The sequence below is a fragment of the Melanerpes formicivorus genome, unplaced genomic scaffold, assembly GCF_026170545.1.
Source record: "Melanerpes formicivorus ecotype bairdi unplaced genomic scaffold, bMelFor1.0.p_v2 SCAF_45, whole genome shotgun sequence".
In the NCBI taxonomy this organism is placed as follows: domain Eukaryota; kingdom Metazoa; phylum Chordata; class Aves; order Piciformes; family Picidae; genus Melanerpes; species Melanerpes formicivorus.
This window is the reverse complement of record NW_027142397.1, coordinates 346,521-357,682: the sequence shown is the minus strand read 5'-3', so window position 1 is coordinate 357,682 and position 11,162 is coordinate 346,521. Positions and strand designations below refer to the sequence as shown.

The window sequence follows — 11,162 nt, the reverse complement described above, 5'->3', positions numbered from 1 at the left end:
CCGGGCCACGGCCAGGCGCCAGCCCCACCTCACTACCGTTAACCGCCTGCGCTCGGGGCGCCGGAACAGGCGATTACCGGCGCCCCCCCATACAAAAATTGTGCTTCCGAAATCTCTTGATGTCGATTCCGCGGAGGCGGCCGCGCGACCGCCCCCGTGCCACGCACGGCAGAAACCCTTTTTAAAACGGCACTACTCCCCCGTCAGCAGGGGAAACCGACAGAGCTCTATTTAGAGTACGGCGATCTGTCCTTCCGTTTGTTTCCCCCCCCAGTGGCACGCAGTCCTGTTCCTCTCCGGTTTAACCGCCGTTTCATCCATTCTTACACATCTTCGCCATTCCTCCCCACCCCAGACGCTATTTCTCGACCTCGCTGTCCCCACGTATATGCAAATCGCGCAGAGCATGCTGGGTCATCACTACCGCACCATGGAGGGTGAGGAGGGGAGGTGCCTGCGGTGGGCGGGGCGGTGCGCACGCGCAGCCAGACTCCCCTTGTGACTGGCTGGCGCCGCGGGCCGCTTCCGGGTGGCGGCAGGTGGTGCCCCGGAAGGGCTCGGGAGCTGCGCCGCGCAGGGTGCGCAGCTTCGGTCCGCCTGCGGGTCATGGGGAGGTACGGGACGGTGGAGGGGCAGGGTGGGGATCGAGGGAGTCCTTTCCCCGATGGTGGAAGGCTCCAGATCCTTTACAGCAGTTTCTACAGCCTGAAACAGGGAGGGAGCGCGGGGGTGGGTGCGGCAGGCCGTGTCCCGCCGCTCACCGGAACGAGCCGGGCCTGGCGCCGGTATTCAAACCTCCTGTGTGGACGTCACGAGATCGGGAGCGAGGTCCTGGGGTCGGAGGGGTGACCCCGCAGCCTTGACAGGCGGGGTGTGGTCGGATGCGAGGCGAGTTCGGTGACTTTGATTGTTCCCGACGGCTTCGACCCCGGCAGCCGGCGGAGACTTTGCACGGGGAATGCTTCGTTCAGTCCTATAATGCGTTCCCCGTGGGCAGGCGTGGGGCTGGTGACCTCTCTAAACTGGTGTCTGGGAAGATGCTGGATCAAAACCTCAGCAAGTGCAGAGCCGTGGCCTCCCCAGGTGCCAGGTGTCAGTGTTTTAGGGGTAAAATGAGTGAGGAGGTTTGAGTTATCCATCAACATCTGACAGCAGCCCCGGGGGACAAAAAGAACTTCTTGATTTGTTCCCTTTTAGCTGGGGAGCTCATGGATAAGTGCTGGGGACAGACCCTTCACTGGGCAGCGTAAGGGAATGCTTTACCTCACAGTTTTAATAACTAAAGCATAAAACAACAACTTCCCCCATTTTCTCTAAAAATAAAGGGACACCCAGACTGTGCATCTAAATAACGGCAAAAATTGTTATGCCTTGAGGGAAGAGGGAGCCTTGGAGTCTTGCAGCCCTCCAGAGAATACGCCGAAGGTTTGGCTGGCCGTGACACAGGTTTTAATTCCATTGGTGACCCTGTGCAGTGGTGCCAGTGCTTCGTGAGGTACAGCAGTGCTGATTGCAGCGGGCACTCCTGACACTGCCACAGAGGGAAGCTGAGGGAAAGGTCCAGGCTCATCTGCACATCACTGCTGACAGCAGATCCCAAGATACTTTGTTTTCTGACAGAAGAGTGGAATTTGGCCAAATTTCTGCTCCCATTTCAGTTCTAGACATTGGGAAAAAATTCTTTATAGTGAAGGTGGTGAGAGACTCTGGTAGGTTGCCCAGGGAGGCTGTGGCTGCCTCCTCCCTGGAGATGTCCAAGGCCAGGCTGGATGAGGCCTTGAGCAGCCTGGGCTGGTGGAGCTGTCCCTGCCCACGGCAGGGGGTTGGAATTGGATGAGCTTTAAGGTCCCTTCCAACCCAATGCATTCTGTGAGTCCTCATCCCCTGCAGCAGTGATTCTGTGCTACCTTCTGATAAGTGAACCCTCTGGTGCTGCTGTGCTGGAGTGGGTGGGTGAGACCTGTCTGGTGTTCCTGTAGGAGTGAGAGTTGTGTGGAAGAGGCGGAAGCGAGAGCAGGGCTCTGCTGCCTGCTGCCCTGGGAAGGTTTGGAGGCCATGGCCGCGGCGTTCGCTGGCCCCACAGCGGTCACTGCTGTGATTAACGAGCTAGACACTCAGATAGCTGTAAGTAAAGCACGGCGCTGGCATGTGGGATCCTCACGGCCCCTGGATTCCTGTGTGGGGATCTTAACAGCACTTGAAGAGTGCAATAAGATCCCCAAGTCAGTCAAATGACTTTGTGCTGCTCAAGTGCTTCCTGCCCAAGGATTTCAGGGCTCTCTCCCTTGCATGGTGGATAAGAATTCCTGCTTTCTGGGTTTGTGAACAGCCTGAGAGCTAAAATCAAGACTGTAAAGTCCCTCTTGATCTTGTGCTGAGCTTCTGGTCTGGAGTTACCATCTGAGGAGTTTGTGGGTGTGAGTGTAACAGTTTTCCATCATTAATTCAGTTCAAATGGAGCTAGAAACTTGCTGAGGGCTCTGCAGAAGTGTCCTGGGTCTGAATAGTCCTGAAAGGGCTCTGTGTGGGTGGGTGTGGCAGTGCATGAGTGTGCTGTGGAGTCCTAAAGCAGCCACTTGCAAGTGCTCCTCGGTGATGCCTCCTTTGTGTTTGGTGTGAATTAATCCAAGCTAACCAGGTGTGCCCTGATAAGGGGCAGCCTCTGTAGCTCGGGGAGCAGATTCCAGACTCCTCTTCTAGAGCAGTAAGGACAGAGCAAACTTCCAGCCATGACAGAGTAGCTGCCAGTCAGTCTGTGTGGCAGCCAGTGGCCAGTAACCTGGGTAATTTCAGGCATTGAAGGCCTGAGTAACCACTGAGCTGCCACAAACCACCTCTGGTCTAGCACTAATAGCTCAGAAGATCTTGCACCTTGGCTGTAGCTCTGGCATTACCTCTGAGCACCCAGCAGTGGAAACAAACCCTGTGTTGCTGAGCCTGCACTGAGGGATTGCTGCAGGCTGGGCTTGCAGTGGGGTGTTGCTGAGAAGGAAACTTCCACCTGCATACTCCCAGCCTGAACCCCAGCCCCTTCTCAGGAGATGAGGATTCAGACACTGTCTGTTGCTGCCCTGCTGTGCTGCTGCGGGAGTGAGCTCTGTCCTTTAGTTAGCTCTTTGCATGATCTCGTCCTCAAAGCTGTTTGTGATCCAGGTGCAGTGGATTCAGAAGGCCTTGGCTGGGGTCTGAGGGGTGGTCCCCAAGGTGGGATTCACCCCCAGAGCAAGCAGGTCAGCACCACTGCAGAGCTGCTGCCTCTTTGTCAGCTCGTTGCTCCTCATGGAGAGCTTCATATTCCATGCACCAGGGAACGTTTTATCCTCTTCTGACCTTTGCTTCTCTCCTTGCTGCACCCAGAGAGACCAGATCTTCTGTAAAGCTCTGGGATCCTCTGTAAAGCTCTGGGACTCCTCAGGACCCTCCTGTTTACCCTGGGAACAGGCAGGACCAGCCTGTAGGATTCTATTTGCTAACTCTGCCTTTCTTTTCTTTTGGCAGTTGATTGGTTTGGGTTCCCACAACCCCAAGAAGAAACAGGACCTGGATAAGCTTTATGATCTCAGAGCTAAAGCCCAACAGATTATGAACCAGTTTGGCCCTTCTACCTTGATCAACCTCTCCAACTTCTCCTCCATAAAACCAGAGCCAGCCAGCACTCCCCCGCAGAGCTCCATGGCCAACAGCACTGCGGTGGCGAAGGTGCCCGGGACGCCCGGTGGAGGAGGTCGGCTCAGCCCTGAGAGCAACCAGGTACCTCCCTCTCTAACCTCAGGACAATGAGGGAGGCCTTCAGACCTGCCTGGGGCTTAATTCCCTGCTTAGCCTGCCTCAGGTTGCCCAGAGATGGGGAGCAGATTCCAGGCCAGGTTGTTTTGGACTCTGAGCAACCTGCTTCAGTTGCAGATGTCCCTGCTGAGTGCCTGGAGCTGGACTCAGATGAACTGTAAAGGTTCCTTCCAAACCATTCTATGATTTTATGAGTTTCCCGTGGGGGGTGGTGGGGAGGAGGTCTGTTGTGCCTGTGTTGCATAGGCAGCTGCCAAAGCTGGAGAAGTAAATCCTTCCCCTTCCCCTTCTCTTTCTCCTCCATGCTCAGGTTTTAACCAAGAAGAAGTTGCAGGACCTGGTGCGTGAGGTGGATCCAAATGAGCAGCTGGATGAAGATGTGGAAGAAGTAGGTACCAACCCATGTCAGGGGCTGCAAAAAGAGCTCATCTAGGGTTTTTTAGGGACCAGTGGCCCTGTGTGTGAGGGAGGGAGGCTGGGTTGGTTCATTTTGCTCCTCTGGAGTCTCCTGCTCCCTGCAGCCTTCAGCCATCTGTGTCTGCTGCTGCATCTTGGTGTCTGATAGGGTTTTAAACAGCAATGAGCAGCTTTGAAACACCAGCTCCTGTGGGCTTTTTTCATACTTACCACATAATGTGAGCTGCCTGGTGCTGATGAGCCAGGTGGTTGTCCTTGCCCTGCCCCAGATGCTGCTGCAGATCGCCGATGATTTCATCGAGAGTGTGGTGACCGCAGCCTGCCAGCTCGCACGGCACCGCAAGTCCAACACCCTGGAGGTCAAAGATGTGCAGCTGCACCTTGGTGAGTGCTTCCCTCTTCCCCTCAGCTTGAGTCAAGACGTGGCCCTGGTGTCAGGGTGGAAACCTGTGAGTAGCTGCAGCCTTGTTGCCACTTAATAACAGCAAGGGGATGATGTAGGTTTCTGCCTCTAACCATCCCCTCTTCAGATCACAGAATCACAGGTGGGAGGGGTTGGAAGTGACCTCCAGAGATCAGCCAGTCCAACCCCTTGCCAGAGCAGGGTCACCCAGGGCAGGTCACACAGGAGCACATCCAGATGTGGCTTGAAAGTCTCTGGAGAAGGAGGCTCCACAACCTCTCTGGGCAGCCTGCTCCAGGCCTCCAGCACCAGTTTGTGTCCATTGCCCCTTGTGCTGTAGCTGGGCAGCACAGACAAGAGGTTGGCACCTTCCTGACACCCACCCTTCATCTGTGCAGTTTGTAGCCTGTCTTGGAAGCTCCCCAGCACAGGGGCTACGTCTTCCCCATTTTTCCTGCTGTGCAGCCCTCCACTGCTCTGCTTGTGGGAAGCTTTTCTAGCTGGTGTGTGGATCCAGCTCCAGACAGGCTGCTGCCAGTGGTGACAAGGACGCTGCTGTGAGGGGTGGCTGGGGCAGGGCTGCTGACCTGTGCTCCCTTCCAGAGCGTCAGTGGAACATGTGGATCCCAGGCTTTGGTTCTGAAGAGATCAGGCCCTACAAAAAAGCCTGCACTACAGAAGCTCACAAACAGGTAAGGAGCCCTAAGGGGATGGTCTTTGACTCCTGGCACTGTGAATTTGTTGCCTCTTCCACGTGGTTTGAACTTGAAATAACTTCAGAGTCTCCACACTGGTTTGTGCAGAGAGGACTTAGTTGGGGACAGGCTTGTGAGCAGGGCCTGTTGTGACAGGATAAGGGGGGATGGTTTGGACTGAGAGAGGGAGGGTCAGACTGGAGAGAAGGAAAAACTTTTGATGCTGAGAGTGGTGAGATCCTGTCTCAGGTTGACCAGGGAGTGGGAGTTGCCCCATGCCTGGCACCATTGCAGGTCAGGTTGTTTGGGGCTCTGAGCAGCCTGCTCTTGGTTGCAGCTGTCGCTGTCACCAGCAGTGGCCTTTGGAGTGGGTGGTTAGAGCTAGATCTGTGCACTGTCTTTGGGGTTCCACCCCTCGGGGGGAAGAGACCAGGCCCTTGCTTTCCCTCTGCCTTCAGCTTGAGACCCCATTAAGATTCAAACAGACCTGAAAGTCCTGTGTGGGAACAAGTCAGTCGTGTCCTGGAGAACACAAGACACTTTGTAGCTGCACAGTGACAGGTTTGTTCTGCTCTAACTTTCTCTGAGCTGCTCAGCCTCCTGTGTTCTCTTTCCTCCCGCAGAGGATGGCTCTGATCCGCAAAACTACCAAGAAATAGCCGCTGGGAGGAGCCGGGAGCGGACCCAGCACGTCTGGGGCAGCTGCAGCCTCCACCACCATCCGTGGGATGCTTTTTTAATGCTTTACAGAGAAGCATATATTTTTTATGAATGGTGCAGCAATATCTTGACTTTATGAGGAGATCTGCCAAATACATTCTCCACCCATTTCCTCCTCCCCAGCAGGGGTGCAGTGTGTCTCAGCCCAGAGACCTTTCCTTTGTGACTTGAAAGTGGTTTCTCGTATCAGTGGTTACCCAAGGGACAGAGCCTTTGTGTGGGACAGTATTAGAAGTGTCTGTAGAGGTTTTTGTTTCCTCCCTCCTGCCCCTACCTGCTCCAGTACTTTGTAATGTCAGTGTTTATACAAATACTTGCCTTTGTTTTACATGAATAAAGAAGTTATTGCTTTAAGGCCATGGCACAGCCTCGTGCTCTTCAGGCAGCCCCCACACTGCTACTCTCTCTGGGTGGCGTCCTGGGAAGGCCTCTGCCCTGGGCTTTGGAGGCAGTGGGAGGCTTTCTCCAGGCTCTGCTGTGCTGGCGGGGCTGGGCAGGTGGTGACTGAGGCCAGGGCATCGAGGTGATGCTGCTTGCCTGGCACAGGAGAGAGGCCATGCCATGTGCCCATCCCTGCCTGCTCTGCACAGCCTTCACCAGAGAAGCCCCAGGTGTGTTTGGTGGTGAGGAGGTAGGTGGCAGCTCTGAACTCCTGCACACCAGGGAGGGCCTGTACGGCCTCCTGCCTGCTTTGCTGCTGGGCCCTGGGCCTCCCAGTGTCTGTAGGGAGGAGAAGCTGCCCAGGCTGAAATCAATCAGCACCAGGGCAGGCTTCCCTCTGCTGCTGAGGAGCCCTGGCAGTGGGGACAACAGCAGGCTGGTGGCTGCTCGGGCAGAGCTGCTCCTGCACAACTCACAGGGATGTGGAGTTCCCTGACTGCTCTTCAACCCCTCCTGAGCGTGGAGGAGAGCAGCTCTGGATGAGAAGGTTGGGTTATAGAGGGGAGTTCAGATCATCGTGGACCTGTGGCACTGGGAGCGGCTGTGCTGCTACGTCAGAGGCTAGGGACAGCCTTGTAGAAAGTGATGTGCAAAGAGAAGTGGGGGGAGTGGGGGATGACACCCACCCCTGCAGACCACTGCCCCATCCTGCCTAGGACTACCCTTCCCATGAGCAGCCTTGGCACCAGCTGCTTCCCCTTCCCCAGGAAAACACAGGCAGGCATTGCAGTGAGCAAAGGGTGTTTAATGTGCCCTTGCCCACTGCTCCTGCTGCACCTCAGCTGCTCCATCCCCACCTCACCTCCTGTGCATTGCAGTGGGCAGAGCCCAGCAAGTCCCAGTGTCCCCAGCTCTAGCAGGAGCATCTCTTCCTCTTTTCTTCCTTCTCAGGCACCTGTGCCCTGTGCAGTGCCGGCAGTGGGACGCTGCTCCTCACCCCCTCCCATGCCTCGCCGGGCACCAGCCGCCCTGCCTGCAGTGCCTGGTAGATGCCTAGGGTCAGCATCTGGAAGGCCTGTGCCACGTTGCTGGCATCCTTGGCCGAGGTCTCCACGTACTGCACCCCCAGTGAGGCTGCCAGCTTCTCTGCCTCCTTCCTGCCCACCTGCCGCTGCCCGGCCAGGTCACTCTTGTGCCCCACCAGCAGGAGGACGATGCGGGAGGGCTGCAGGGTGTCCGTCACCTCGCGGTGCCAGCGCCGCACGCTCTCGAAGGACGCGCGGTTGGTGAGGTCGAAGAGCAGCATCCCCCCGGCCGAGCTCCGGTAGTAGGAGCGAGTCACAGACCTGGGTGCAGAGAGGGACAGGGACGGCGTCAGCAGCCCCGGGGCTGCCCAGGCTCACCTCAGGGAGCATCTTCCCTGCCCGAAGGGCAGCCTCAGCCATGTCCTGCCCTCTTGCTCCCAAGACCCTACAAGAGTGAGGAGCCCTGGCCACTTCTGCTCTACCAGCAAGGGCTCCAGGCAGCTGTGGCCCTGCACAGCGATCCAAGCTCCCCCACCCCCTGCAGCCACATCCCTGGAGCTATCCAGTGCCCTGCAGTCATGTCCTGGAGCTCCCACATCTCCTGAAGACACATCTTGGAGCTCCCTCATCTCCTATAGCTGTGCCCCTCAAGCTCTCCTGTCCCCTGCAGCCATGTCCTTCAAACTGGCCCATCCTCTCTAGCCACAGGCCTGCCATTGTCCTGTCCTCTGCTGCCACATGTCTTGAGCTCCCCTGTTGCCAGCAGCCAGCCCAGCTGGTGGAAGGCAGCCCCAGCAGTGAGCTCTGGAGGCTTCTAGTAGCTGAGCTGGGCAAACCACTTCATCTAGCTCCCTGGGGGCTCCCAGCCTCTTCCCCATCACTGTGCAGCTGGTGGGGCAGAGGTGTGCTTGGAGTGTGTGTGTGGGGTGCCCTGTACCTGCTCTGGAGCTGGAACCAGGGCTTGCAAGACAATCCCAAGGGCTCCTTTCTCTGGGCCACCCTTGCCTTTGGTTCAGCAGGGCCCCTGCAGCCTGCCTGGTGCTGGGCATTGTGGTTCCTCACCCACAGGGCTCCCCCAGCAAGGGGGACATGGCTGTATCCAGGCCCTCCCCTGGATTGGGATCAATATCCCACCAGCAGTCCAAACCCAGGGGAACACCCACCTGAACCGCTCCTGCCCGGCCGTGTCCCAGAACTGCAGCTTCACCCTCAGCCCTGGCTCCAGCTCCACGAACTGCACGTGGAAGTCCACCCCCACGGTCTGGTTGATGGCATCCAGGAAGACGCCCTCGGTGTAGCGCCGCAGCAGGGAGGACTTGCCCACTGTGGAGTCCCCCAGCATGATGACCCTGAACTGGTACTGCCACCGCGGCTCCATTGGCACTGCTGCGCTCCGCTGGCCCCTGTGCCAGGAGCGTGCCCAGGCAGGCAGCACCGGGGCCTCTGCTCCTCCACCCAGGAGGCGTTCCCAACGCCATGGGTGCTGGGTAGCTCCTGCGCAGCCTCCTCGCTCCCTTTATCTTGGTTCTGTCCAAGTGGAAGCACCCAGGACAGGCCTGGTCCCATTTTCCCAGGGGGTGGCCCTGAAACAGGACCATCAAGTGATGTGGCCACACCACCGACGACTCTGCAAATGTGTCACAGAACCGTTTGGGTTGAAGAAGACCTTGAAGATCATCCAGTCCAACCATGAACCCAACACCTTCAGCACCACAGCCCCAGGGCTCCCTCCAAACCTCCCTCCCCAGGGCCCAGTGCTCGGCTCAGCATTAACTTGGTGTGGAAATGCCTCAGATTTATTCAAACCACCCCTGCAGGGGAGTGTCAGGTTTTCAGAGCCCCCAAATTAAGGCTTGAAATAACCCAGGATGGGAGCTGCAGCCCTGCACATCACCCAGAGGGGGGAGACTGCAGGGTGCTGGGGCAGGAGAGAAGCAGCCCCATGGGTGGAGGGCCCCCATCAGCACTGGCAGCGCTCCTGGGGCCCACCCTGTGCCAGGGTCTGGTGGTGTCTCTGGTTGGAGATGAGCCTAATACCACCACAGCCACTGTGCGGGGTGAGCCCCTCCTGCTCCCCCAGAGCTTGCTGGATGCCTCCTGCCAGCATCTGGAAGGCCAGCTCCACATTGAGGTTGGTGTGGGCTGAGGTCTCCACGAAGGTCATGCCCAGGGTAGCAGCCAGGTGCTGGGCTTCCTCCGCCGACACTGCGCGCTTGGCCACCAGGTCACTCTTGTGCCCCACCAGGACGAAGTGGGGGGGCCTGTCCCCGGCCGCTTCCCAGTACCAGTCAGGGATGTGCTCGAAGGACGCACGGTTGGTGAGGTCAAAGACCAGCAGCACCCCTGCTGCACTCCGGTAGAAGGACCTGGTGATGGACCTGGGCACACCGTGGGGAGTTTGGGGGGGAACCTTGGTGCCCCCCATATCTAAATCCATAGGACAGGGCACGGGGGGATTGCTGGGTCCCAGATGGGACCTCGGGATTAGGAAGGGGAGACTTGCCTGGGCAATTTGCACCCTCCCTTTTCCGCTCAGCATCCCCCCAACCCGACTGGAGGGAAAGTCTAAAGGAGGCTTGGGGTCTTTGCAGGATCCCTCCACCCCCTCCATGTCAACCCAAGCCACAGTGGGCAGGGTCAACACCCATGGGTGGGGTCGATGGGCCTCAGCACTAGGCAGAAATGGAGCACGCCCAGATCAGTCCCAGGGCTCCCAAAAGACTCCCAGGTATGGAGGCAGTGCTGGACCCCTCCAGCCACAGCCTTCATATCTTCAGCCCTTCACACCCCATTTGAACCTCGTTCATGCTCTCAGGAGCTCCTGGCTCCAGTCTGATCCAATCAGGAAGGAAATCCAGCCCTCCAAGCCCCCAGGACTTGCAGGGAGCTCTGCCCTCTTGGCCACCCCCCCAAAATCAGCTCCAGCTTCGCTCCAAGCTCAGCGCAAAGCTTCATTAGGCCCGAAAGCGTCAGCGGCTGTCGCTGTCGGTCCCCACACGCCCATCCCAGCGCGGGGGAAAAGGGTCAGCTGAGTGCTGGGGTCCCACGTGGGGGCTGTGTCCCCATCCCCATCTCACCTGAACCGCTCCTGGCCAGCAGTGTCCCATAGCTGCAGCTTGGCCTTGCCGGCGGGCAGCAGCGACACCGTGCGGCTGTAGAACTCAACGCCGATGGTGGGGCCGGGGGATGCCCTCCCCACGGTCCTCTCTCCTGGACCCTCGGCAAAGCAGCGCAGCAGCGACGACTTCCCCACTGCTGCATCCCCCAGCACGATGACACGGAACTGGTAGTGTCCCTCAGGGTCAGGATCCTGGGGGCGACCTCTCATTGTCCCCATCTTGGTCGCTATGCCCGGGGTAGTTCGATTCACCAGCTCCAGGCTGGCCAGGTCCCGGCCCAGCGAGGTTGTGCTGTGCTGATGGTACTGGCGACAGGTCTCCACCCCTGCCCCACCCTGCAGCGCCTTCCCTGGGGACAGTGCTGGCCTCACAGGCACCCAGGCAGACAAACAAAGTGTCCCAGGGACGAGAAAGAAACCGCTGGCTCCGTCCTCATTCTGCCGTCCCCAGGATGTTTGCCACTGTTCCACTGCCCGGCTTTGGAGGCAGGGACAGCCAGGCTGTGTTGTCCCCAAAAAGGTGCCAGAGCCATCAAGGAAGCCAGAATCCTTGGGGGAGCCGAGAGGGCTGAGCTCTGCGGGAAAGGGGCTCCCAAGTCCCCACGAGGAGACAGAAA

At 58.2% G+C, this 11,162-nt stretch overlaps 3 protein-coding genes and 1 non-coding gene across 5 annotated transcripts; 1 reads left to right on the top strand and 3 right to left on the bottom strand.

The window, feature by feature from the left end:
• Positions 1–53: 53 nt before the first annotated feature.
• Positions 54–183, bottom strand: LOC137451702 (U11 spliceosomal RNA). The gene has a single exon (XR_010989875.1). It is a non-coding gene; the product is annotated as a U11 spliceosomal RNA (small nuclear RNA).
• Positions 184–570: 387 nt separating this feature from the next.
• Positions 571–6,375, top strand: TAF12 (TATA-box binding protein associated factor 12). 2 transcript variants are annotated; one of them, XM_068158987.1, is made up of 7 exons: positions 571–614; positions 1,980–2,124; positions 3,499–3,750; positions 4,097–4,174; positions 4,449–4,587; positions 5,210–5,298; positions 5,925–6,375. In XM_068158987.1, exons 1-7 carry the CDS (start codon positions 607–609, stop codon positions 5,958–5,960), a joined length of 747 nt encoding a protein of 248 aa, XP_068015088.1. In that variant the 5' UTR covers positions 571–606; the 3' UTR covers positions 5,961–6,375. The 2 variants fall into 2 exon arrangements, with proteins under 2 accessions (XP_068015088.1, XP_068015090.1); XM_068158989.1 differs by having other exon boundaries at positions 578–614; positions 4,473–4,587.
• An 845-nt stretch (positions 6,376–7,220) lies between these two features.
• On the bottom strand, positions 7,221–8,847 carry LOC137451462 (ras-related protein Rab-39B-like). The gene is made up of 2 exons (XM_068158920.1): positions 8,591–8,847; positions 7,221–7,748 (listed from the first exon to the last, which is right to left on the bottom strand). Exons 1-2 carry the CDS (start codon positions 8,803–8,805, stop codon positions 7,316–7,318), a joined length of 648 nt encoding a protein of 215 aa, XP_068015021.1. The 5' UTR covers positions 8,806–8,847; the 3' UTR covers positions 7,221–7,315.
• Positions 8,848–9,209: 362 nt separating this feature from the next.
• Positions 9,210–11,045, bottom strand: LOC137451461 (ras-related protein Rab-42-like). The gene is made up of 2 exons (XM_068158919.1): positions 10,505–11,045; positions 9,210–9,805 (listed from the first exon to the last, which is right to left on the bottom strand). Exons 1-2 carry the CDS (start codon positions 10,762–10,764, stop codon positions 9,388–9,390), a joined length of 678 nt encoding a protein of 225 aa, XP_068015020.1. The 5' UTR covers positions 10,765–11,045; the 3' UTR covers positions 9,210–9,387.
• Positions 11,046–11,162: the final 117 nt, after the last annotated feature.